This window comes from Pyxicephalus adspersus, chromosome 3 (genome assembly GCF_032062135.1).
Source record: "Pyxicephalus adspersus chromosome 3, UCB_Pads_2.0, whole genome shotgun sequence".
NCBI classification, from domain to species: Eukaryota; Metazoa; Chordata; class Amphibia; order Anura; family Pyxicephalidae; genus Pyxicephalus; species Pyxicephalus adspersus.
The window spans coordinates 132,165,379-132,193,211 of NC_092860.1; the positions used below are offsets into that span (position 1 = coordinate 132,165,379).

The 27,833-nt window shown below is 37.8% G+C and overlaps 1 protein-coding gene across 2 annotated transcripts in view; it reads left to right on the forward strand.

The window, feature by feature from the left end:
* The window catches only part of KCNIP4 (potassium voltage-gated channel interacting protein 4), a 304,565-nt gene that overhangs the window by 12,683 nt on the left and 264,049 nt on the right, over window positions 1-27,833 (forward strand). The window contains exon 1 of one of the 2 annotated variants that reach the window (XM_072406393.1): window positions 12,365-12,615. The exons of the other annotated variant lie outside the window; for it this stretch is intronic. Within the exon in view, the coding sequence (XP_072262494.1) occupies window positions 12,528-12,615 (88 nt within the window). The 5' untranslated portion in view covers window positions 12,365-12,527. Of the gene's footprint in view, window positions 1-12,364; window positions 12,616-27,833 lie in introns of those variants that run through there. 2 annotated transcript variants of the gene reach the window in all.

Genomic DNA, 27,833 nt, shown 5'->3' on the forward strand with positions numbered 1-27,833 from the left:
GACAATTCGGGGTTAAGGGATAGAGCCTCTTTAAATCCTATTCCCTGCCCACTAATATTTGCTTTACTTACACTCCTCTGCTTGAATGGACAAAATTATAGCGATTCTTTAAAGCTTAAATCCAGCCAATTGTAAAAATTGACCTTGCAAAGATGAAAATTCTTTACCTTTAGGCAGTCTATTGACGTCTCTGGGGTCCATACTTTTATTAGTGTTCATACCTGTCAATCCTGCTGGTAAATGTCCCAATGGTTTACTTGCTAAGAATGGTGTGCATCAGCAGCATCAAAGCCAGCCCTGACCTTTATCCATGAGGGTACTAGGTTGGGTGGCAAAGGGCAATTTACCTGGGTCCTGGGCCAGTACAAAAAAAAAACTGTTGGGCTGATGGCCTGGAGCCAAGGTATTCCCCTATTCAAACCCCTATCCGACTGGGGTTCAGTGAAAGTCCTGTCCATTCATTCACCAATAGTCTTTGTTGCTTTGTGACGGATTGCAGAGAGCCTTAAAAGGGAAGCAATGCTAGATGAATGCAAAATTATTAAATTATTAAACAATAATAATTTACTTGGCCACCAATTGTTGCCAACTACACTTTGTGTGGTGCACTTTTATTCCACATGAAAATGTCTACTAAATGTCCAGTTGATATTGTTTGCCTCCCAGGGTAAAAGTTCCAACCCCAACACTAAAAACAGCTTTCCATACAATAAAAACTTTGAGAATGATAACATATTCACGTGCTATGCAAATCCTTTTTGATTTTTGGTCTAGATTCATCCTTGACTTGTTACCAGGGATAAAAATAAATACATGTGCAATATTTCAGTAAAGAATGTGGAGATCAAATGTTTGGCCCCTTTTCTCCATAAGTAATCTGATCCCTGGTTTTCCACCCCAAGACAGTGCCAAATTCCTAAAGTTTGTCCACCAAAAATAGATTTTTGGAAATGCAAAAGAGGGATACTTCTTGGTTTAAAATATGTAGGCAAGTGCCACACTATCTATGAGTCTATAGTATAATAGATCTGTAATGATACAGCCTTATGTGTTTGATATATATATATGCACCAAATGTTAGAAACTTCCCTGTCTGCATACCTTTCACATTATAGATTCAGGAAACCTACATTATCCAGTAGTGCCACCCAGTGTTAGTTTGATGTGACACCACTCAATTTATCAAGGAAGATGCCAATGATACAAGTGGATTACATGTAACAAATAACTGCTGTGCCTGAGAAATTGAGTTTTTTTATAATGCTTAAAATGCTTGATATAGACTTTATTTTTTTTTTATTATCTTTTTATGTTTAGAAAGGCCCACTATCACCTTGATGCTGAGCTATAGTTGAAACTTGTACACAATTCCAAGACAGTTGGAACAATATAACTCCTGGCCATCATCTTGTGTGGATCCAGGGCTGTACATTAGGTTTTTAATGGCATTGATTTACTAAAGGGATTTAGACCATTAACTTACCAAAATGAATTATCACCTTACAAGGGATACCATAGAGCTTGCTAGGGTAATCAGCAGTGATGTAGACTAGTAATGCGTGGCCGGGACCCGGGTGGTATTTAAAAGCAGATTACACAGTAATCTGCTTTTAAATTTCCCACCCGGCCACCCCCCCCGACGGACCGGCCCCCGGGCATCACACCAGGACAATCGGATTGCTGCTGGAGCATGGGGCAAAGGTAAGGGGGGCTTTTAAAGGTACCTCGAGTGTGACTCGGGAATACCGCTTTTTGCAAGTAAAAGCCACCCCGAGTCACACTCGGGATTACCGCTAGGGGGGTTAATGGCCTTCTAATCAGTTTGTTGCAATATCAGAATTTTATGATCATGTAGGGGTACATAACATAAAGTTACTGGAGCGTTGTTTTAAAAAAAATATTTTTTCCCATGAATTCTGTAAAAACATTTTGCAGCTATTGCTCAGTCTGTTTAGTCAGCATCCACTTCACAAGGCCACAAACAAGTTAAAAAAGATTTTCTCTGTTGTTACAGAATGTCAGCAAAAATATTGTCTACAATCTCATGAAAGTTTTATTATGTTCTATCTAGGTCAATAGCTAATATGTCCTGGGGGTATTACAACCTGTTAATGTTTATAAAGTGGATATATTGTTTTTGAGCTTTAAGCATTGTACAATTCACTCAGTGCTGTCGTTTGGTCATGGTTACGTTGTTTAAAGTATGCAAATGCATGGGAAAATAATACAGCATAAACACAAATTCCATTTATTTTACTGAAAACCCACCTTGTATACAGTGGAAGCTGTGATAGAAAAAATCCCAGCCGAGAATGAAAAATGAATCATTAGTATTACCAGTTGATTTTTCCCCCATTACTGACTTACCATACCTTGGATGGAGTTGACTTTTAGCAGAAAAGCTAAACTTTTCTTGCCCATGTCAGGGCTGTCCTCATGATGACTGGCGTGGTCATAATCAAGAAGCAGCAAAGAAGATGAAGAAAGCATAAACCTGCAGAATAAATTGAATATAAACATGGAGATGCATGCAACCCAAGTCCTCATGTTAAGCTTTCCCTTCAGCAAGTAAAACAGTGAGTAGCACAGCTATAAAATCACCAAATCTCACTTATGATCTCATAAGAATTACATTTATCAGAGGCAGGAGAGGTAAGATATGTCTGCATTGATCCCACACTGCAACATGCAGCTAATAGGCTATATGCATGTCACAAAGTGTGCTTCTTCTAACCAGGAATTAAAAGTTAAAAGCAGATTTTGACCAGTGTGCTGCTTAGCCACAATTGACCTTAAAGTAGAACTATATTTCCAAATTAAAAAGTTGGGAACAGGCAAGTTTCAGTTTCAGAATTGACAGGTGATGTCCCTTCTGCAACATCCACACTTACCTGCCTTTTGCAAGTACACTGAGCTGCACATCTGCAGTACAGGATGCAGAGATATGTCATGCCAAAATAACCCTCATGTGTATGCACAGTTATCCCATCTCATCATCCCGGCCTGGCTGATCAAGATGGCTGAAGATCCAAAGCCCAAAGGAAGACTGCCTGAAGATGGAGGCACCCACAACAGAGCAAGGACAGGTGAGTGTAAATACAAAATTGTGATATGACATGTGCATTTATTTTATTGCAAATGGGACATTGCCTGCCCCTTTTGCAATAGCAACTTTGCATGAACCTGCCTAGTTGCAATTTTTTTATTTTCCGCATTTAGTTCCTCTTTAACAAACCTTTCTGATAAAACAGCAAATTTTCACTTATTGTATATAGGTAATCCTTAAGCAAATATTGATTTAAATAATGGTGAAAGGCAGTATTTACAGAACTGTGCCACTTTTTGGTGTCTCACAAATTTATGTTTCCCATGAAGCCAGCTCACATGGATATATTACTGAAGTGCTATTTGTCTTTTTTTTTTACATAGAAAGTGTAACGTTAGGCCTGGAGCTAGAAAAAATAATAAGTATTTGGAAGGGATGCATGACCGTGTGAGGGAGTGAGGACAGAGAGAGTTAAGGAAAGTGTTTAGTATTATAGTAAGGTCAGTGAGTTGATTGGAGAGCGAAAAGGAAGAGAAAGCACTACTAGATTTTCTTGAATTGAATTAAGAGCTTCCTGCCCTCTTTTGGGTGAAAGTGTGGCTAAAATTTTTGTTTACTTTATTTTGTAGAGTGATTGAGGTACCGGTAGGCAGTGGTCCTGGTGATGGTGGAGAGTGGTGGTAGGATCCATCTTTGGTGTTGTGGCCTTTAAATACAGGGTATATTAGTAAAGAACAGGTAGTGGGACCAGGGGTATGTCTGCTGGTAATTGATATTGGCCCTCAAGGCGGTTAAGTGTGACTGCTGCTTTAGCCAATTTCCCCAATTGGTTGGTTGTATTTGCGTCAGAGGAGGTTGGTGGATCAGCAGAAAATAGGATCTATGGACCTCTGAGCTATGCTGTTCATGCTAAGCACACACTCGGCTCTCTCTTGACATTATTTTCCATCGTCATCATGATTGCGATTTCAATTTTGATTTAGATGAAGCATTTGATTTAGCATCCACAACACGTGAGAGTATTAGATCAGTATTTCAATCATTTTCACCATTATATGGTATCAATTTCAATGTGATGGTCCACTGAACAAAAAAGAATGTAAAAATACGTACAGGTAGTCCCCAGGTTAAGGCCATCTGACATATGGACCACTCCTACGGGGTTTCCCTGCTCCCTCATGTGCAGGACGGAGGCTTGGAGGGTGGCAGTTTTCATAACTTGCTAAAGAAATCTTTTGCTAGATACACCTGAGACTGAGCTCTTCTGCAAGCTCTTGTAACTCTTTAATGACCAAGACAACTTCTTTTTGCATATCAAAGCACAGCTTGCTCCAGAATTTAATGAATGTCTGGGTACCATAAAGTTGTTTTTTTTTGCTTTGTTTGTGATAAACTCACAATAAGGATTTTATACAGTAACTAACATCACGCTGCCTAATAATATGTTGAGATAAACATCTGTCCTAATTGCATTTATTAAAAAAATTTTAGTTTAGTAAAAATTTTATTTAGTAAAAAAAAAAAAGAACCTACAGGCCCTATCTCATATGTAACCCGGGGACTACCTGTATTGGAATTTTGGTAGGCCTGATAGATTCAATATTTTAGTCTAATTGATCATTTGAAAAGATCACACAGTGTATGTGCAGCGTAAATCTGCTGTTCCTGTAACATAACTTATGCCCCAGCTAGCACTCGGTTTTTACTTGCTAGGGAACAGTAAAAAGTCAATAAAATCTTTAGTATAAATGTAACATTATTTACCAGACTTTGTGAATTCTGTGTTAAAGTCTCAAGGGAATTTTTTCATCTTCTTTCATGATTCAGTGATATTTTCACATTGATGATACTGCTTGATATACAACATTCAGTCAGCAATTGATAACACAACTTGATGAATCAGGGCCATTATCGCTCTTCCCAGAAGACCAGCTGTGTCTGTCACATTAAATCAAACTTATTGCAAAGTAATATCAGACTTATGTATCACCCACAATAAAATCAGCCTAGAAATGTGTTGGAAAAAAACTAGACTCCAAGAAGGCAAAAAACTAAAAAAAATGTAGATGTGTGTACTTTGAATAAAAGCATCTACTTTACATTGGAATTGACTCGGTATCCCCTGTACAGCAGAAATTCCATTGGATGAATCTGATAAATTTTTGCTGGCTAAACTGATCCCCCCAGGGTCTGACTTTGCTGCACTTTGCTGGCCTTATTTAATGGTTATTGAAAAATGTTTCACCATCAAAATCATTATATTATATATTTATTTTGTTTGATAGGACCTTTTTTATGCAGAAAATGTCTGCCAAGTAAAGAAAGCAAACTGGCATTTTTAAAAATAACTTTTACAAAATATTATTTGCTATTAAACAGTTTAATATTTATTATTTATGGTAAAGAACATAAATGTTTAATGAAAATGTAGTCCTAGAGATTAACCCATTGTGCATATGACCAAGATGAAGTCTTGGTCCATGAACAGTTTTATTTGAATCAAGAATATCAGGCACCATCAATTTCTATTGAAATAATGAAACAATTAAGGATGGTGAGAGACATTTGGTTGTTTTTGCTAACAAAAGCTGGTTGAAGGTGATTGAAATTGCCTGAAAATTGCTTTGCATACAGCCAGCATATCAGCTTGCTACAGTGATCATTCATCGACAGAGCGAGTTGATTTACTACAGCAGTAGAACATGTTCAGATTGAGACGTGAGTATGCTCTACCCCCTTACTAAATCAACTCAACTGTGACTATGACCATTGTGAATTTTCAGCTCAGTAACTAAAGTGAAGCTGTGCAAAACTTCTGTTTTTTATTTTTTTACTTTTGCACAAAATTGATATTGGGGTATATACCTTGCAAAGTGAATGTACATGAAACACCACACCCAAATAAGTGGTTCAACACCGTAAGGAAGCAATACCTGCATTGCAACCTAAACACAGCCTGTGATGTGAAAGTGATCTGCTCTGTAACATTAGCAGCTGCATATAAAAATCTAATAAAAAATATATAAAATATAAAATAAAAGAAGGTCTTTTTACCTAAATCTTTTTCTTCTTCCCCAGTGATAATGTAAAGCCCTATTATATTTTTATACTATTCATGTAGAAACATTTCTTTTGCTTAACATCTCTCCTTGTTCTGCTGCGGGCACCACCATCTTCCTCTATCTTATCTTCCTGTTTTCGCTCTTTGGACATCTTGATTGGCCAGACTGGGATGGAGACATGGGCGTTATTTAGTCCCAGCAGCCACTATGAAGCTGGAATGTGTCCTCCACTTATCTTTGCATGCCACCCGGTGTTTTTTAACAGCATAGAACCGTGATCAGGCAGGTAAGAAAGAAGGCCTGGAGCAATGAAAGAAACATTAGCAGAGGGCCTTATGACAGGGATGGGAAGGGAAAAGTACAGGACAGAAGAGTTAAATGAGTATGGGGGTGGATTACATGTGGTCAAGAGGAGATGTGGGGTCAAGGGCGATAGGATAAAGTAAGGAAGAATAAGGGGGGCAATCAGTCGTAAGAAGAGAAATTGCCCACCTGCCCTCCCCCTTTTTTGTGGGTTATTCTTACATGGATGGAAGTGGGCAGTGCATGTTTTGTCATGGCAGCAGGGGTTGCAGGTCCAAAAAATAAGGATAGGTGAAGTAACAGGTGGGTGGAACCAATCATGGGGTTCTTGGTTTTAAGTGGAGCCTCAGGTGACACATGATTGTCAGGAAGGCTGGGGGGAGCTGTGGATGCCGGTACTGTTGTCCCCGAGCCGGTGTGGTAGCGGCTGGGGCCAGGAAGAAGTATCCATAGGAAGAAAATGTGGTTGGGTGTTAGTCATTTGCATGGAACTGCAACTCTTTGGTAATTAAAAAAGCTATTGCACAGTATGTTGTATTTGTAATAATATTTGGTTAATAAAAAGGCTGCTATGACCTATTTTAATCCAACTGATGTCTGTGATTATTTAAATAAAGGGGGTATTTGGAAATGGGGTATGTGGTTGGAAAGGGAATTCATCTTCTCCACCCTAGTCATGCTTATTGCAGAAAGGACATCACCTTTTCCTGCAATAAATCCCAGCGGGATCCTTAATTTTGAAAACAGGACTACTGGTTACTTACTGGCATCCTTTCTATGTATACTTTTATCAAGTTCATCATTGCATCCCATATTAAAACATAACTGCTTCATTCAGCACAAGTTAACATGATCACTTATCCTTATAGAGCTCTTCTCCTTTTTCCTTGAGTTTCCTCTGCCAGTAAAATGAAAAGCTTGAGCTCCATATAGTTCTGCTTCCCAGCAAAAATACAAACATAAACCTGCAAGTTATTGGTCTAGGACTGCTTGCAGACCAGTAATTACTAGTTAACTGCAGTGATTTTTATGGCTTCAGAATATTTAACGCAGCAAGAGTCTGAGGCTGCAGATAGCACTATAGCTAAGTCCCAGCCATGGAAGTAAACGTGCTACAGCATCATTTAGTAAAAACACTTATATTCCATTATTAGAGTTGTGGGATTGGTCTCTTTTATATCTATCTTTATATCTATGTAAACATGCTATCGTATCATTTAGTAAAAAATACATTATTAGAGTTGGTCTGTTTCATGTGTACAACACAGTATAGAAATATATTCTCCTTTAAGCCCAAGCTGATGTTTCAGCATTAGACGGATATTAGTGTATCGTAGTACAAGAAACCTGCATCTGCAGCAGAAACATCTCCCTATGCTAGCTTGCTCAGCTTCTGGCTGAAAAAAATAGGATCCTGATTTCTCCGTTTATTTCTGTCTGCCTGACCTGACTTGGACTCTTTAAAGAGCACCTGCAGTGCTGCAGAATGTTAGACGCCACAAGGGAAAAACTGGAGAAATAGTAGAAATGGTTTTCTTTGAGAATGTGATAATAATTTGGCAAGGGGGTTGCTAAGACTAACTCCTGTTTAATTATACTACAAGTGAAGTTCTAACAATTTCTCTTTCTAGATTGTAAGCTCTTTGGGGCAGGGTCCTCTCCTCCTCCTGTGTCACTGTCTGTATTAGTCTGTCATTTGCAACGCTTATTTAATGTACAGCGCTGCGTAATATGTTGGCACTATATAAATCCTGTTTATTAATAATAATAATAATAATAATAATAATAATAATAATTTTATTTTAATTCTTCCTACTTTACACATGGACATAGCAGAGAGGTTAGGATGGCCAAGTTTGGTGCCATTTAATTGATGCTAGGTGACAAATAAGATTGCCATACTTTTCTCTTCTGTATCTTTCACTGACATAGTACAGGTGTGCAGTATGGAGGTAAATAGCAAGGTGTTTCTTGTAAAATGCATCAAAACCTTCCTTGTTGCAATAACCAAGAACATACCCTACCATCCTCACAGCACTGGATTACTACTACATCCATCTCCCAAGAGAAGAGAGAAGGAGTCAGAGCCGCTTCAGACCTTGCACCCCCTCCAAGAGTTGGGGAAAGACCAATCTGGCCACTTTCGACAAATCTGTCTACCACCTTATATATTGTTCACAGTTTCTTGGTTCGTTGTTATTGGCCATCAGTTTAGAGTAATAGTTTTTGCTGAATTTCTCTTTGTGTTGCAGTAGCAATTTAGCTTTTATGTTTAATAAAGACATGTAGGTGTTTCTAAAGACTTCTAATTATTCTATTATGGAGAATGAAACAATACGTTTGCCTAATGTTAGTTTTCCTTGCTGCTTTTGTGTAACATAACATTAAAAATGGAAAAGCAGAAAGCCCCAGAAATATTTCATCCAGTGGGGAAAAAGAGTAGAATGGGAGGAGAAAAAAAAAAGAAGATACGCAAAGACTAAGGGACATTTGACTTTAAATATTAAGTAATGTTCCATAAAATGCTCATAGAGCATATAGAAACAGTAACTGTAAGAATTATTATGTGCTGATGTTTTTATTGCATGCAGAAATACAGTTCATTCATACAGTAGATGATGTCGGTGCTCCTGATATACAGAGTGGGAGCTGTTAAAATATCAGCCAAGCCAAACAAAAGAATAATATTTATAAGAATGTTTTTTTTTGTTTATTTGTGTTGAAACTGGAGGAAAGTATTCAAGAGTTAGCTGAGATAATATATGTTTTATTATATATTATTGTATATATTTATCTTATATAGCATATATAGATGATTTCCATTTCTGAACTACTTCTGGAAGTTTTAGTTGCTGGGCTGCCATTTCTGAACCCTTTGGAATAATCATGTTAGGAATCACTTAGTGCTACATAGACTTTTGCTTCTTTCTGTCTTTTCTGATCCATGTTTCCAGGGTCCCAGGACAGATTGAAATTATATATTTCCAAGCAACTAAAATTTTCAAAAGGATGTCTGTAATGACACCCCTATATTTGTCCCTTGACGGATTTATTTTAAGTTGCAGTGGCTTAAAATAGGACACAATAATGACGTAGGGGCTGGCAGATGGAAGAGGTAAATATTAGATTTCAAATCATCCACCGCCAAGCTGAGCCAGAACTGTTATTTTCAGTATCTAAGTTTAAAGGACTACAAACAATTCACTCAATAGTTCTCCTATCCGCTTGTGGCCCGTGGTTGTTAGTTTTTAACAGTCACATTGTAGTCAGATTGCTGATTCTATTATTAGGAAAACCCTGTCTGTTCACCACTGAACCCACATATTAGGATTGTGTATGTAAAAAGTTTTTTTTTGGGTCACTGGAAACAATCAAACAATTACTAGGTATTATTATTTTCAGTTGGAGCTTCAGTAGCATTCAGTTGTAAAAAGCTACACAGATCTTTCACCTGCTTACATGAAGCCATGCTGTAACAATACATGCAGCTTTGGCTGAATATTAATATTAATATTAATAATAAACAGGATTTATATAGCGCCAACATATTAGGCAGCACTGTACATTAAATAGGGGTTGCAAATGACAAATACAGACAGTGACACTGAAAGAGAGGACCCTGCTCCAAAGAGCTTACAATCCAGTAGGTGGGGGAATATCACTGTGATTGGCATTGCCAGCATGAGGCAGAGGATAACACTCTGACTACTAGACCCAAGACAAAGGGCAGCATGTACCCCAGGTGCCTGGGTCTAGCAAGGCCTGTGAACACACAATGAACTTCATTTTCCGGAAGCTAAATGAAATAGGAAGTTCATGCAAAGACACCAACTTTTGAAATTTTTCATGGATGAGGGTTCAAATATGTCATGTAGTTGATGTTAAGAGTGTGTTGGGAAGGTATGCAAACTATTTACTGCTAAAGGGGACATTACCAGCTTCTGATTTAAAAAAATGTACTTCCCATTAGGGATGAGCGAGCAAAATTTTAAAATTTGATCTTGTGGCGAATCAGGCCGTTCTCGCTTACCAAACATGTAAGTGGGAACGGCCTGTGTAAATTCGACCGTCGATATCACATTTTTGGGACCTGCAAGAACAATCAAGGGAGCGGAGCTGTCAGCTCCGCTCTCCTGATTGCTCTTGTAGCCCTGCAATATGTGTTTTCCTATTATAGAGATTCTCTATCCAGGAACACAAGAGTTCCGTGGCTGTGGTCATCATGAATGAATGCAGCCGTGGCAATCATCCTGTGATGATTCCCACGTCTGCATTTATTGATGAGCACAGCCGTGGGACTCACACTGACAGGAGGAGTACCGCGGCTGCATTCATGAATACAGCCGTGGGAATCCTCCTGTGCTCGATCCCAGGGAGGTTAAATGAGGGCTTGCAGCCGCGGTACTCCTCCTGTAATGATTTCCTCGATCTTCTGATGGGTCTGCGAAATCAGTTTGTCCAAATTGGAAGTTCAAAGAAATTTTCCCAAGAATGTCAAAGGCCTTCTCACTCTTACCTACTTATCATAGCACAATATATCTCTAGGCACTGTCTGAATGAAGATATTAATGTCTGCCTGTTCAAATATTGTATACAACATTTTCCATGGGATGTGCCTATATGTATTTCTTCACATGACTTTATATGTATACATTGATGATTGTTTAAGACCAAAACATTGGTCTTATCCAGATGTGATCAAAATAAGATTAATTTTCTTAAAGCAGAAATAATCTTCTCTTTCCTTGTTCCTTGTTGATTGACCAGACTGGAATGAAGGAACTCACATGCAAGAGTTAACATATTCCCCATCACCTAGGTATGCTGGAATTGTACACTGAGCTATGAATTCAACAGACAGATGAGTTTGTTTTATTGCAGAAAAGACATTCTCTGTCCCTTCTGAAATAAGGATCTGCCTGCTTGCCATTTTTCTTTTTAAAGTTCAGTTACGCATTACAGTGTAACTAAACCCGCTATGGTCACCTGTACTGTTCTGTTGCAGGGCACGCCACCTTCTCCCTTCTTTTCTTCCTTATCTCAATCTTTGCCCATTTGATTGGTTGGTCAGTATGATGCCTGCATGGGAATAAAACCATCAAAGAAGAAAGAATGCAAAAAGAATTACAAGAGTAAAGATGAGATAAAGGAACTCTTCAGTTTTCTGTATAGTCATTTTCAGTAATCTAGACCCATCGTCCTCCTTGTCTTCTGCATAACTATGCACTCATATTGCCCAACAATTGGAGGGACACCTCTTAGCTTAATATATGTAAGCAATTTGCACAGTCCAATTCTGGGAGCCTTTAAAAAGATAATGCACAAAATAATCAATTTTTTAGCATTACTATTCTTTTAAATTAGATTTCCAAAAGAACACATGGACTAATTAAGATAAAAGGTATAGAGTAAAAAATGCTTTGTAAAGGTTAAATCAGGGTTTCTTGACCTTTTTAACACGCAGAAACGCTTGGAAATAGGTTTTGGATCTTCAGAGAACCCCTGCTATAAACATTATATTCAAATATCTCAGTACAATAATGTGGTGATCAGTGGGAAGAATGCCTCTTACATTGCTGGCCAGTGGGAAGAATGTCATCCTAGTAAAACTGTCCTTAAACTGACTGAGTGGCACCAATTGTGCAAGGAATCCCCAGCCAGCTCTGGAGGAACCCTGGTTGATAAAATGGGTAATTGATGAATATATATAGGGAGAACTAGGGAGGAAGAAGGGAGATTGTTCCTGCAAAGCAGAGCCAGTTGTGTGGTTGTAGAGATAGTAAGTAGTGTCCTGATTTCTGTATAACACATTGCTGCATAGAATCCCCCATACTACAGAGCTTTGGGCTGGCTGCAGTCACAGTGATGTGAGTAGTCCAGGCGGGCCGGCTCTCAGGCGCCCCCCAGTGGCGGTTCTGGGATCGGTGACACATGTAGTGTCCGGGCTGTGTGCAGGCAGAGCCAGGCTGCTGGGAAAGTCACATACACATCACATCCCGGGCTCTGCACATCTCACACTCTGCACACACTCTGCTCTACAAGAAATCACAGGATCCTTGTGTGCGGGGAAGAGATCAGACAATCCCTCTGTCCGGACATCCAGGCTGAAGATCACAATGAGTACCTGTAGGAAGCGGTGTAAAAGGGAGATCCTCAAGTTTGTGCAGTACCTGGTCAGACTGGCCACAGGAACTCTCCATGCAGGTAATACTCCATGCAGGTAACACTCCATGCAGGTAACACTTCATGCAGATAACACTCCATACTCCATGCAGGCAGGTCACACTCCATGCAGGCAGGTCACACTCCATGCAGGCAGGTCACACTCCATGCAGGTCACACTCCATGCAGATCACACTCCATGCAGGTAACAATCCATGCAGATCACACTCCATGCAGGTAACAATCCATGCAGGTAACACTTAATGCAGATAACACTCCATACTCCATGCAGGCAGGTCACACTCCATGCAGGTCACACTCCATGCAGGTCACACTCCATGCAGGTAACACTTCATGCAGATAACACTCCATACTCCATGCAGGCAGGTCACACTCCATGCAGGTCACACTCTATTCAGATGACAGCTAAACTTTGCACCAGGCTTCTGAGCTGTGCACATCAATGAGTACCAGGAGCAAGGTGAAGCACTATGGAGCAGCCAATCAGCACTCGCCTGTCACTCCTAAACTCATGAAATAAGCAATGGGTCTGTAAAATATTCATACATTGATTGTTTAATGATCTACTAAAATCAAGTTTAGAATCGAAAATACCTGTCAGAAAATTTCCGATCAATCGATAACGAGGATTGGAGATCTCTCCATCGATTTCCATTTGATTGAACTTCGATTCATATGCTTATAATAGGGAAATTGCAGTGAAAATATAGTTAATAATTTGTATTTCGGATTAATATGAAGAATAGGCTTTACACATTGTGGTGTTTGGTAGTACGATCGATTGATTGTCAGTAATTGCCATCACTGAATCAGCTGAATCAAATATTGATCAGAATTCACTTCATATACAACAAGAATATAGTGCACAATGTTGCTCTTCTAGGGCTCTATCTATAAATCAGTGAATCTGACATTCTCTTAAACATTCCCAGGTGGGTCTCAATTACTGTCATTGAAACACATTGACCTGGTAGATTCCCACCAGTGAATGTTTGAGGGATTCCCTGTTATATAAACATAGCCCTTAGTATATTCATCATGCGATAGATATAGCAATGTGTGTAGTGTGGTGTGACATCTAATACCTCGTCTATCCATGTGATTGTATTTTGGGTGCTCTGCTTTGTTTGGGTTGCAGGCGTAGCCAATGGAAATTCTTGGCAATCATCTTTTAAATCAGTTTTATTGTGTTGCTGGTGTTCTGTGTTATCTTATCTGGTTTTATTTGCTGATGTGATTTGTAAACTTTTTTGAGAATGGACAGCAGGACATTCCCCATTCCAGCCCAATGCATTGCAGATCTGATGTACAAAGATTGTAAAATCACATTGACCCCGAGATGTACGTCAGGGAAGCCTTTTCTGGGTCTATTATCTGAATAAATAATGCTTGGGTTACTAAAGGAGAAATTCGAGATATTGAGTATCAGAGAGAGAGAGAGATTCCCAGTTCCAAGCACACATTCATAGCTCATTTTAAAGGAAACCAGTAGTGAGAACACAGGGGCTGCTCTGACCTCCTAAAAATACCAGCAGCCTGGCTGCCTCTGGTTCAACAATTTCCAAATCACTGACCTGGAACAAGCACACAGATTACAAAGTCAGACCCCTAATCTGCACGTTGGATCCAATTACAGATGCATTTGTGAATATTAGATGTGTGATCATTTACATGTTTGTTACAAGTCTATAGGGTCTATGTATAAAGAAGTGAATCTGACATTCCTTTTAAATAATCCCTGGTGGAGAATCTATCCATGTGTTCTAATGGCATTCATTGGTTTTCCACCAGGGAAAATTTCAATGAATGACATTTTCACTGCTTTATGTCTCAGAAAGTATTAAAACCATTGGCTCAGCATGTCAGCCAGGTAACTAACCTTTGCAAAAAGTTAGCAATGGGTGCCATATTCTCTCTGTACAGGTCTGCATTCAAATTAAACATTTTCAGGGTGTTTTATTGGTAGATAAAGTTTGCCATATGTTTGCTTTGGAGTCTGAAGTCATTAGGAGGAGTTAAAATGTATATTACCATTATATATTTATTGAAATGTCATCGGTGATGTCATTTTACAGACTATAAAAGTGAGTTGTAGTCCTGTATGCAGTGCTTATAACAATGTTTGGGATTCTGAAAGCTGCCAGCCCTTTATACACTCCCTGTATTCTACAAATGTGCGGTTGGAGGGCTATAGATCTAATGTATAATTTAATGCAGCTTGTTATAGTGAAAAACAACAAAATAATGTAATCATATTGGAGCCTCATCAATATTCATGATGCCACACTCTTTCTGTACACATAAAACTACATCTGGATGAGCTCACGGCCAACTAAGTAGATAGTCGTTGCCACTTCTTAGAGATGTGTATATGTCAGCCAGGCTTGTGTTATAATACATACTGCTCTGCCAACCATTGGCAATATCTCCCTGGCATCTACTGTACTAGTAAAAGGTAGAACACTTTTATTTACCTGCAGAAAGGATTCCAATTCCAAGTTATTAAAGGGAATTATGGAGAAGGATTCCAATTCCAAGTCATTAAAGGAACATGAAGGTTGCCAATGCTGGCCTCTCCTGAAATTACTAGATGTCTGGATGCCAACTTTACCCCCGTGCTTCAGTACTTTGAATCTGTATCCCAGAACTATGATGAGTATTGGGATCTCTGACATTTCCATCTGCATATTTGTTGTATGGACATCGGGTATAGATGGGTATAGTCCAGGTATCCAGCACTTTCAGAAGGTCAGCAATTGTAGCCTCCTTTTTATATTTAAAGTGTATGTGTAAGGGAAGGCTCAAAACCCTGGAAACTTTTTTTGATGTAGCATTGGGGACATTTCCCTTTTTTTCACATCTCAAAGACCCAAACGAAAGTAAAAGAAAATCTGCCAAAGTGAAAGAAATTCCCCTCTTGAACATTAACGGTTGTTAAGATTTACTTCCACAACTCTTAATTTTTGGATTTCCCATCATTTTCTTTCTTAGTGTCAACAGTCATCAAAATGAACAAATGAGTGGTTAATCTTGCCAATAAAAACTTGACAGAAGGTCTAACCTTTAAATTATACCTGTCATCAAACTGCATCACAAGGCACAAGCATTTCTTTAGTTTTGGATAAGGACATACAATCCTTTCTTTTGGAACTAACCATAAATCTTTTTTTACACCAAGCGTTTGTTAATTTACATAGGCTGATGAACATTGAAGTTGCACCTTATTCAATGACCCTTCAACAAGTGTTAATCTGCAGTGCAAGTATGAATGGCATAATATAGGAAATGCACATATACAGTGTAGTATGCTACAGCATTTATTAATATTATTATTATTATTGTGCAAATGCATCTGAATAATACTTTTTAACTGTGCAAGTGATGCTGCAGATCAGCCTGAACTGGTGCAAATCTTGTATTGACTGAACATTCCCGCTTGTAATATATGTAGGCACCCATTACACTTCCAGATTTCACCCTGGGAAATCCAGGTCTCAGTAACATTTTGAGTTCAGACTAACACTCTTTCAAAGTGGTTTTGATGTTTAAACCATGGTTCTACCACTTAAAACTGATTGCAAAAAAGGTAACATTAGAATAAATTGTTTACTGTTTCTATTTATTATCCTTCTTTGTGGAGTATACAGCATTGCTGTGCTTGTTTGGAAATTATGTGCAGAATCTAGGGGTGGATTGCCCTGGCCACCACCCTAGTCTTCTTGCAAATGCTTACAAATGTGTGTGTTACAACAGGCTCCTGGAAGTGGTAAACTATGTGTAAAATACTGATAGTCTAAACAAAGCCTTAATAATACAGGAACTGGTACAGATGTGCGTCTCAGTCCATATTTGTCCTAGTATTGGCAAATTCCTAGGGCAACAACCTTGTAGCGGTCAGTACAAAGCCTGAACATTTTCAAACTCAGAAAACTTTTTCAGTTTTGTTTTCTTCTTCCATCTGGATATTTATTACAGAATTCACAAAGAGAACTCTCTGGTAAGGGAAGGCTGAGGTTCTTTAAAGTTAGGAAACATAAAACCATTCTCCACATCTGTTATTGATGACCTGTAAGAAGTAGTCCTGTATGTAAAACCTTCACTTCTTAAATTGACTGTTTAAATTGAAGTTTTGACTAAACCCAGAATGCAGGCACAGAGCTTATACGGAATGCAATCCATATTCAGGGTCTCTAGGGCAGCTTCTTGTGTAAAGTAAGACTCATCAATTTGTTGTTACAAATTTACATCCAATACTAATTGTGTCCAATCTCAATATCTAATTTAACACCATTTGCACAAAATATCCTTCCCACAGGAAATGGACAATGGACACAAACATAGGTAAAAATTGATTAAAATTACAATTTTTATTTTCAAACATTACAAATGATGTCAAACACATACCTAATACAATTTTGAACATAAAACGGATGAATGTAACATATCAACCTCTATGTCAGGCTGGAGCATGGGTAGGCAGGGAATAAGAGGGAGGAAGAAAGGCTTTTCATTACAAAGTTGTGTAATACCAACAAATCCCAATTCCAACAAAAGGGAAAGAAAACCAATTACCTCCTTTCCTATCAGGTCTGATACTTTATTCTGAAGAATAGTTTTCAATTTACAAAACATACATTTTTTCTGCATCAGACTGTTCTCTTGTTGTATTGGGTATTATGCAAATATTTGTATCTTGCTGGAAAAAAATATAGCGATTCTGCACATATTTGTTAAAGTGAAATGAAAACGCACTGACAGGCATCTCAAGATATGAAAACTCTTCTTATGGTCCTGCCAGTAATGTACAATAAGCCACATATGCGTAGCTCAGTGTACAGTCTTGGCAGAATTGTGCGCCGAGTCAAAGCAATTCTGGCGCACATGTGTGGTTGTTGTGTCATTCCACCCTGGCCAATCAAGATTCCAAAGACTGTAAACCCGGAGGAAGACTGGGTGAAGATCACTCTGACATTTAAAGCTGAACTAAACAACAAAAACCAAAAATATCTATTAGACAGGTGCATCACTTGTCCCTTCTGTAATAAGAAAAGTTTACCTGCTTGTTCACAAATTTTATTTAAACTCATCTGTTCAGTATCCTTCGCAGACACCTTGATCTTCTTCCCCTCCTCTTCCAGTAGTGGGAACTTTGGCTACTTTTATTGGCCACATGCATGCGTGAGTTTATTCGGTCTATATGCATATGGGGAACTGGGGATGCATATGCAGCTCTATGTACCATGAAAAGAAAAGTGTGTATGTTGTGTTTGTATACAGAACTATAGTAGTAACATAAAGTCTACCATCACATGGAAATTATTATTATTATTATTAATATGCTGTGTATACCTGCACAATATGGCAAACAGCTCTTGTGGGGGTGAAGTTTACTTCTGCTTTTACTGGTCACCTATATGAAGCTGTATCTGAGAGATAAATCATTTATCAAAATTGTTCCAGTCTGTAGAAAATTGACATGTATGAGTGTAGGAATGATTGAATGAACGGATGGAATTCAGTGCTCAGCCAAGTAGTCAGTAATCACACTAACTCACAATAATCTTCCAGGAAAGCTCTGCAGGTTACTCGCCATTATTGTTTTCCTTTTAGTCTGAATCCAAATGTTCCTGTCTGTCCAGTACTTTGTAATGTGTCTAGTGATGTACTAGAGCATTGAAGTCTAGAAAAGTAATGGGCAGCTGGATAAGTTTCAGGATCCTGAAATACATCTCATTGAAGGCTGCACATGATAATATTTATAATGCTGTGTGTTGTGTAAAGAAATAGGTAGGTAAAGTGTTGGTGTTTCAGAATTACTATTGATTAAACTGCAGTGGTTTGGGACTGTCCCCAAGGTGCACTAAACTCAGATACAGTAACAATAGAGTGACCGCACTGCAGAAATTCACTAGTGCTAGGTGAATATTGGATTACTATATACTGCACCATCTGTGCCAAGTGTTCTACCATCAATGGCTAGCAATATGTACAATGCATTTCTATTACAGGTTCACCACAGCCCAAAGTTTTGGCCCTCTTCACGTGTTAAGTAACCAAACCCCTTTTATAGACATGTGGCATTAATAGTTTTTATTTTAAAAATGTTTATTGTTTAGGTTGTACCCGGGCTTACTTTTCATTCTGCTCAGTTGTATGGAGTTCTTATACTGCAATTGCTTCTCTTAGATTACCAGCTTCAGCAGGTGGGGTACAGCTGTCTCATGTTTTTGGCTGACGGATGTCACACATTATCCAATCAGAATCGTTAAAATAGAACTAAATTTTAAAAATAAAACTTTACAACCAGGCAGGTCCTTTTTTGCAGAAGAGACAGGCTATGTCCTTTCTGCAATAAAATAACCATACTGGTCTGATCACAGCTTTTTTATTTTCACTCATCTGTCCTCCTTTGCTCATCTTCCAGGTATCAGATCTTTGGGCATCTTGACAGGTTGTGATGATATAACTCCCACACATGCATGCAGAGGGTTCATCCAGACCCTCAGGTGACACCGGTCTTTTTTTTTTTGAGCTGGTCCTTTTTTTTTTTTTCCAAAAAGAAGATGGTGAACAGGCAGGTAAGTATGTTTTATTGCAGAATGAACATCACTTGTGATTTCTGCAATAAAAACCCTGCCTGCTAGCAACCCTGCCTGTAATGTGTTACTTTAGTTACACTTTAAGTTTTTAGCCTAAAGTGGAGCCTACTGGCAACGGCTAGGTGCCAAGAAGCATTAAAAGGTGGTATTTGCTTGGTGTTTGCAAATCCTTATATAGGCAGATATTGAGCCATGGAAAGTAGTAACCTATGTAATGTAATGAACCCTCTGCATGTCGTTAATATTATTCTGTATTTATATAGTGCCAACATAATATGTAGTGCGTTACAAAGTCCATAGTCATATCACTAGCTGTCACTCAAAGGGTCTCACATTCCAATGCCCCTACCATAGTCATATGTCTGTAATACAGTCTAAGGTTAATTTTGGGTTGAAGCCAAAAATCTAACTGCATGTTTTTGGAATGTGGGAGAAACTCCATGCGGACAGTATCCTTGCCAAGAATCAAACTTCCAGGCCTCCTAAACACCTGTACAAAATAAAAACACTTGCAGAAATGGTAGAAAGGGTTCCTATTCAAATCTTTGGAGACAGGTGGGGTGGTAAATAATCCCTGGACACTACATTTAGCATCTAAAACACCCCAAGCAATCACCTGTAACAAAAAGGAGAAAAAAATAACCCATTTGTTACAATCATAACTATTTTTTAAAACTGGTTAAATGCAGTTAACTGCAGCGCTACTGCCTAAAAATTTTAATTTTTTTTTTTTAATGTTTAAATCCAGCCTTACTGTCTATTACTCACCCTTTTCATCTACTAGATTTATTCATCACATGTTGGTGTTATCAAAGCTTCTTGTTTTCAGGAAGCTATGTGCAACAATCTTACAACCCTTCCCACACCTATGGACTGTAATCATTGCATATGGTAACACAAAATACCTAATGATGATGCTGCTGGGTCTATATTATGGTACAGGTAGTCCCTGAGTTAAGATATGAACGACACCTAGATATGAATGGGGCTTCCCTGCTCACTCGTGTGCAGGACAGAGGCTTGATTGGGGGGGGGGGGCAGTTTGCATGACTTGCAGAAGAAATCTTTTGCTAAACACAGTTGGGGTTGTGGATGATTTTTATAAGCACATAGCTATCTGTAGCCTCTTGTAACTCTTTAATGACCAAAACAAACCCTGCAATTATTTCTTTTTGCAAATCAAAGCACAGTTTGCTCCAGAAGTTAATGAATGTCTAGGCTCCATAAAGTTAATTTTTTGCTTTGTTTGTGATTAACTCACAGGAACGATTTTATACAGTTAGTGACACTATGCTGCCTAATAATATGTTGAGACAAACATCTGTCCTAATTGTATTTATTAAAATAATGTACCTGTTCTGACTTACATACAAATTCAACTTAAGAACAAACCTACAGTCCCTATCATGTGTGTATCTCGCATGTGACTACCTGTATGTATTACAACAGGTTCTATTTAATAATTTATTTTAGCATGTTGGTGAGGGGAGAAAAGAGGAACCACAAAAGCAATATATAAGCAGATTAAAGTTTAGCTTTAAATATGACCAGCCTATAAAAAAAATTCTGCTTTGCCCTACCATGCATGCTACTGATTTCTGATCCTTGAAAAGCTATATTGTATCCTACATGCACAGGTTATCTGATGTTTAATCCCCTTACATGTGACTTTTGCCGGCATCTACATCGCCATGAGACAGTAGTGGCACAAAGTCGTCAGATGGAGCTACAAAGAATGGGGGGTGCAGTCATCTGACAATACTGGCGGTGGCAAATGTAGAACATTTTCCAGCCAGCTTATCACCACAAGAAAGCAGAGATTACACATGGTGGGACAGGTCGGTATTAAATCTTTTCTTTATGGGCTTACCTTTTTTGTAAAAAAAAAAAAAGAATCATATATAACACAATAGTGACAAATCCCGAGTACCAACTGGCTTTAAGGGCCATATTACATCTGTGCTGTTTGGGTGTTTTTGGCATGTTGTATAATGTATGACAATCTATCTATGATTTTTACTTGTTAATAGTTAATGAGATACATAATGAGTTAGTAGTTATGTAGAGCGAATCCATTTCAGATGTAATACTTGAACATTAAAAGCAATTTGTATTTTAAAGCACAGTTCCCTTACCAACATAAGTGTTATCCCATGCTATAGGGGATCTAAATAATTAACTGTTAATGCAGTTACTAATATTACTTATAGCATTTCAGCACAATAACATCACTTAGATAGGTAAGCGGTTGTTATTGCAGAAATGAGGTTTAAAATATCCCACTGCCTTTGTGCCAGAAAACTTTCTCATCTGCCTATAATGGTGACTGGTAATGTCATCTGGACTTGGTTGTGCAATGTGAACTATCCTCATATAGTTATAAAGCAGAATGTGGAGCCATTGCACTTCTACTGTAAGCACTGAGACAACATAATGCCGACCTTGTTTTTACAATGTGCTCCAAAGATGCTCTAACTCTGCAGCAACATCTCTTGTACTCTCTTGTTATATATTTGTACCCTGAACCCAATAATTCTTTAATTCATGTCTATGAATTGTTCGTTTGTGCTTAAAACCAAAATAAAAAAATTAAAAACAAAACAACCATCAAACATTTCTAAATCATACATAAAAACTATATATACAAGAACAAATTGAACAGTATCACATCTAATACATATTAGTAGTATTAATATAGCCAGTATTTAAATAGCTCCAACATATTGTTGTGTATACATCCATGTCCCTCAAAGGAGCTCACAATCTAATGTCCCTACTGTTGTCATATGTCATTAACACAGTGTAAAGTTAATGTTTGGGGAAGCCAATTAGTGTATGTTTTTGGTATGTGAGAGGGAACTGGTGTACCTGGAGGAAACCTATGCAGATCATAATATATATATATTAAATTATCCAAAAATGGCAAGCAACTGAAAAATGAGTTCACATTATAATGCACAATAAACAATCTTTGATTTACTTTGTCTTCAAACGCATGCTCTATGCCATAGTTGTGCATATACTCCTTAGTTGGAATAGGGCCCAGCTTCTTCAATACCTTCACACAGGGGCAATTTTAAAGCCAAGGTGAGCCGCAGCTTTCTGCCATGGGTCTAACCGCAGTCCCAACTGCTACCATTCAAGTGAACAGGAGCAATTGAAAACCATTTTTTTCTAGCAACTGTACATGGCTGTAACAGATAATGGAGCAATTCTTGAAGGCGATATATTGCTTTTGGCTGTGCGGTTGCTCGTGGAATAGCAGACACAACTGTATGCAAACAAGGTTTCCTGGGTTGTGGTTTGCCACCCCCAGCACATGGAAGCAATTTTCTTTGCGACCAGGAGCAGCCAAATGTCCAGTGAAATGGCCCATAAGCTTTTTCCCCAAATCCACAATCTATACAAGTGCTATGTTATTCCTTTTCACTTTCTTTATTATATATTTGTAGTAATGAACAGATATAGACAGCAACCATCTCTATATATCTCGCTGATAATAATTCATTTTCATACAATATTCAGGCAAATAACTCAAAATATAAAAAGGTGTGTGGTGTAAAGTTTCAATAAAACTTTAAAACAATGTTAAAAATACTCACATTTTGTTAGTACATACATTTTGGTCACTGTTCCTCTGTGTTTTTTAGTTTGTCTCTAGTCATATTGAGCCTTATTATTTGTTTTAGTAGATTAGATTTCCATCCAACATCAACTGAACCCGTTTGTGTATTTCTCTATTTCATCCCAAAAATTGAATAGTGTTTATGGGGGGTTTTACAAACATAGGGAACTCAAGTAGCAAAGCTAAAGTTGACCTTAGAGAAAAAGTTCTGCTTTACATATACCATCATCAGCCAACATCAATAGATCTTTGGATTGTGTTGACATTTGATTTTTGTTAAAGTTAATTTCACTTTATGCTTGATTTACCCTGGGTTGTAACAAGTTTATGTAAAATGAAATTGTATTAAACATGTTAAAAATCTTTCTAGTTACACTTAATTACTTTGCTCTCCATTACTACAAAAATAATTTGCATTAGCAGATCCTCCATTGACAAACTTGCATCTCCTAGCTTTCATTTCCTTTAAGACTCATACACATGCTAGATTTTCATCACTCTGGACAATAATTTGTAATTGTGCTAAATTTCTAACCAGTAATGCTTTTGTTTTTTATGGGACAGGCGGTACTGCAGCAGAGTGTCTCCTGCTTGCGCAATAGAATGAACAATGCCGTTTGTATAGTTATTCTGTAACTGGTCACCATCAATCATTTCCAGCAACAATTTCTGATGTGTGCACACAATTTAAAAAACTAACATTCCATTCCAGGAGTGTAAAGTCATTTATTCTAGAGTTGTATTTGTTATATACATCATTGTTTCTTGTAAAAAACTAAAAAACCACAAAGAACAGGATTTTAGCTGTCCCCTGTCCAAACAGGTCTTTACTAATACAGAATGTGTTGACATATCCAGATTTATGAGTACATAAGGTTTGCCTTGGTTAAGTGAGGGCTTAGTTGTGACCACATAGGAACTTTTAGACTATTATGATGTATTGGTAGCTTTAGGTGATTTATACCTTTTCTGGTCAAATAGGAGTTAATAGGCAGCCATTGGTTCATCTTTACTCATATACTCTCCCTCCTATTTGAAGCCCCCACAATTGTCTCTGCCTTGGTACCATTGTGCATTCTTGCAGTGCTCTGTTCAAGCCATTGCTGTATTATGACTGAACAGGGGGACTTTACAAAGCACAATACAAGTTTCCCTTGACATCTGTAACCTAAGGTGTGTTTTTCAGAATTACAAAACTCTCAGATGTAATGTAAAGGACAAGTGCCAAAGGTTAATTCCTTTCTGGGTCCCTCATTTCCACCCACACTGGTATGGTTTTGGTGCCTTTGTCAGCATGGATACAGCTGAAATGAAGAAATCCTTTTTACTTTTTTAAATTCATGAATATTTTAATGAGTAATTAGCAGATAAAATCAGTAGTTTAAGTGCCTTCTATTTCATTCTCCAGATCTTTAGCAGACAGCTGCACAGAGTTTGGACCTTATTGAACTTCTTTATGTTTGGACACTGAAGGGAGAAAAAGATTTTAAATTGAAGCACAAAGATTAAATAAGTATTACATTGCAAAAAAATTTGGACACTGACTTGGTGGTAAGTTGTGCTTTGTATTATAATAACAATTATGCATAAGCAATTGCCTTTCCCATGTTCTAGAATATAGATTCCTTTAAATAGAACCCAGCAGCATTAATAGGAGCAAACTTTGGAAGCTGTTAAAAAAAAAAAAAAAAGGAAGAGGGCATAGGACTAGTTGGGAGCATTAACTATGGTGTCTCTGCAGCTGATCTTCTGCCATTACTGACTAACCAGCCCTTGTTTGTCTTTGTATATAGAGATGGCCATATTGGTAGAAGTAGGTCTTTGCTTCCTTTATGTTAGATCAGGGTTCCTCCAGAGGTTGCTAGGGATTTTTTGATCAATAAGAATTCTGTGCCTCTCAGGTTGTTTAAGTGACCCCCAATAATTGTAAAGACGACTTTCCTTCCACTGACCAGCAATGTAAGAGGCCCACCTGACCTGACCACCTTACTAATGTACTGTGAGATGTGTATATAGTATTTATAGCCCTGAATATTATTTTAAAGGTTGCATGTTAAAAACGTAGAGAAAAGCTTTGTTAGAGCCTCCAGCAAAAAGAACATGGAGCAGCCCAGTAGTGGCATCACCAAAGCTCATTCCACGCTGCACAAATACAGCTATAAGGCTGCATACACATTAGTGCCTGTACACTTACATACCAGGAAGCGTACTGTGTTTTTCAGTTGCATATTTTTTTTTAGAGTACTGCTAGGACCAAATACCATTTTCTATATGTTCCCTATACTATAGCCAATCTTTACTTTTTGAGTTCCACTTTAAAAGCAACTAACCACCAGAAAAGAATGCCAGGGTAAGACTAATCAGTGTCCTAATTAACCTTACAATATAATTGCTAGAAAAGCAGCAAGAGTCCTTTTATTTATATAAATATAATATACAGTGGTACCTCAGTATATGTCCGCTTTGGAATAAGTCCAACTTGGTAAGTTCTGTTTGTACACGAAAAAATTAGCTTGGTATACAGCCTTTGTTCTAGAACTTTTATGGGTCAAACCACACCGCACGCTACCTTTTTCGAGACAAAGCCACGACTGCCCACGAGGGTCAGTACGCCAGTTGCTACCATTCAGTGAACAACCCACGCTATAACTCTCTGTGAATTACATAACATCTCCTCCTCCTCCCTTCTCAGCACCATCCTAGTAGGCACTCGACTCTTCTCAGCAAGGTGAAGGTAAATTTTCATTGATTTCATCTAATTGCTTTTGTATTTATGTACTTTAGTATTAAGCAGTGTTTTAAATTATTCTATACAACCCCATCAATGGTATTTTATGCCAATAACAATAGGGGTTTTTTTTTTCATGGGAACGGATTAATAATTTTCATTTTATTTCTTATGGGAAAAATTTGTTTGGTATAAGTCCAAGGATCCAAGTATATAGAGGCAAGGGTAAAGCACCCATGCATTGTCTGTCCAGGTTTCTGCAGAAGTGTTAGAGATTTAAAGTGGAATGAGCATTAGCCCTTTTCTCTTATGTAATACTTTAACAATCACAAATGGTCGTTTCAAGTAAAAGTAATTTGGACTGAGTACGTAGCCTAACATTTACAGATATTTACTACTACTCACAGAGGAGTACTTACCCTGACAAATAAGATTTGTCCCAGATTTGACTCAATATTGTATATTCATTTGTTTGTGCTGTTCTTGGCTATGTGCACAAATATTTGAGATCGCTCATCCTGTTACCTTGTGGCTGGAAACTTATAGTTGTACAGTTTTAAGAATCACTGGGAGAATTAGACTGGGGAAATATTTTTTTCTGTCTACAACAGAGTGATGACATCATCTTTGCGTATGCAGAATAATTTAGCAGGAGCCCAAGGGCCTCTTTCCTAATGCTTTCTCCTCTCTGCGATAAACTGATGACATCATTGTAACTTCCAAGGCCAAGTCATTTTACTTCAGCTTGTGGACATTAGAACAAATAGAAAGGATGACTCTTTCCAGCAAAAAATAAAAAAGACAGGATTTTTAACAACTTCCCATTCTGCAGAAAAAAGTTTTCACTTTATAATATATGTTGTTTTATGTGTCTAATTTGTCAAATTAGAAAAAAAATAAAATCTGCACCTCTAAATACTACCAAGTTTTGTAGATGTTTGTTTACTTCTTCCTGTGGCTTACAATTTTCAATGGTTGAAGTATGGAATAAATACAACAATAAATACAACAATAATGACAGAATAGATCAAAATGATTTAAAGGTTGCTGATTCCAACACAAAAGTGTGGTCAGCTGTTTGTTACATGAGCTGCTCAATGTTCTGTATAGTGGCAAAAAAATTAAAAAAGACCTCCAGAATCATGCATTGCTTAAATTCTGTAATATGTTGACACTACTTCTTCCTCCTACCTAAATTTCCTGGTGCTACACATTGTGCTTTCTGAAATAAAATTAGGTAATGCAGTGACGTGACATGATTTATAAGAACGCAGAGCTCAGTATTTTGCATCCCCGGCATTTCTTTAGATCTTCATGCTGTTTTCCAATATGTTGAGTATTTGCTTGGTTTTCTTAGCAGGCTTATCTAAAGGGTTTTAAGAAACCATTTTTTATTATTGGTCAAAATTTCCCATTCTTCTGAATAGCAGAGAAAATGTTGGATAAACCCACCCAAGGCAGGGACTATAATTACAATGATTTCTTATGAAAATTGCGATGGTAAGCAAGATTTGCATCATCTTATTGAATTACTATAAACATTGCTGAGCTGTTGAATATTAAATCTTTAATTTAGACTTTAGTTGTGCTTTTAATGTTTCAGTATTGCATTTGGCAAAATCCACAACATAGATCCATATTTCATACAATTGCTTGATGTACACGTCATAATTCGATGTTCTCTTGACGTCTTGATGGTTTTTCTTTAAACTTATAATAGTTTCTGGGAATGAAGTCCATGCACAGTCGGAGGGTTAGTTAAACTCTCAAGTCTGAAGAAACCTAGGAAAATAAAACTATGCATATGATGAAAAATTTGCATAAACCAAGGTAACCAATCCATGAAAATAGATGAAAAGGTCTAGGCAGTTGACATTACATACAAATAATAACTTTTCCTGCAAATGTTCATGTTGCCCATGTTATGTCCATCAACTAAGCCTTCCTATTGGTCAGTAATATTGCCCAATACATTAAAAGATCTATAAAGTGGTTGGTGTGGTGGGAAAAGGCACAGTTAACCTAAGCTTTTACTGGAATAAGTTAGCCTTTACCTTCTGCTGCCAATATATTTGACTGAAGATTCATTTATTCATTATTTTCATTTATCTACTTACTTTGAATTGCCCAGTTTTGTGAGCTTAAGGCTGCGTACACACGTGCAATAATTATTATTGGAAACGAACGACTAACGAATAATTGTTCGATAATCATTAACAAAAAATGCCCAATGACAGGCCAACAACGAGGAATGTCACTGGAAACATATCACCGTCCCGGCGGATCT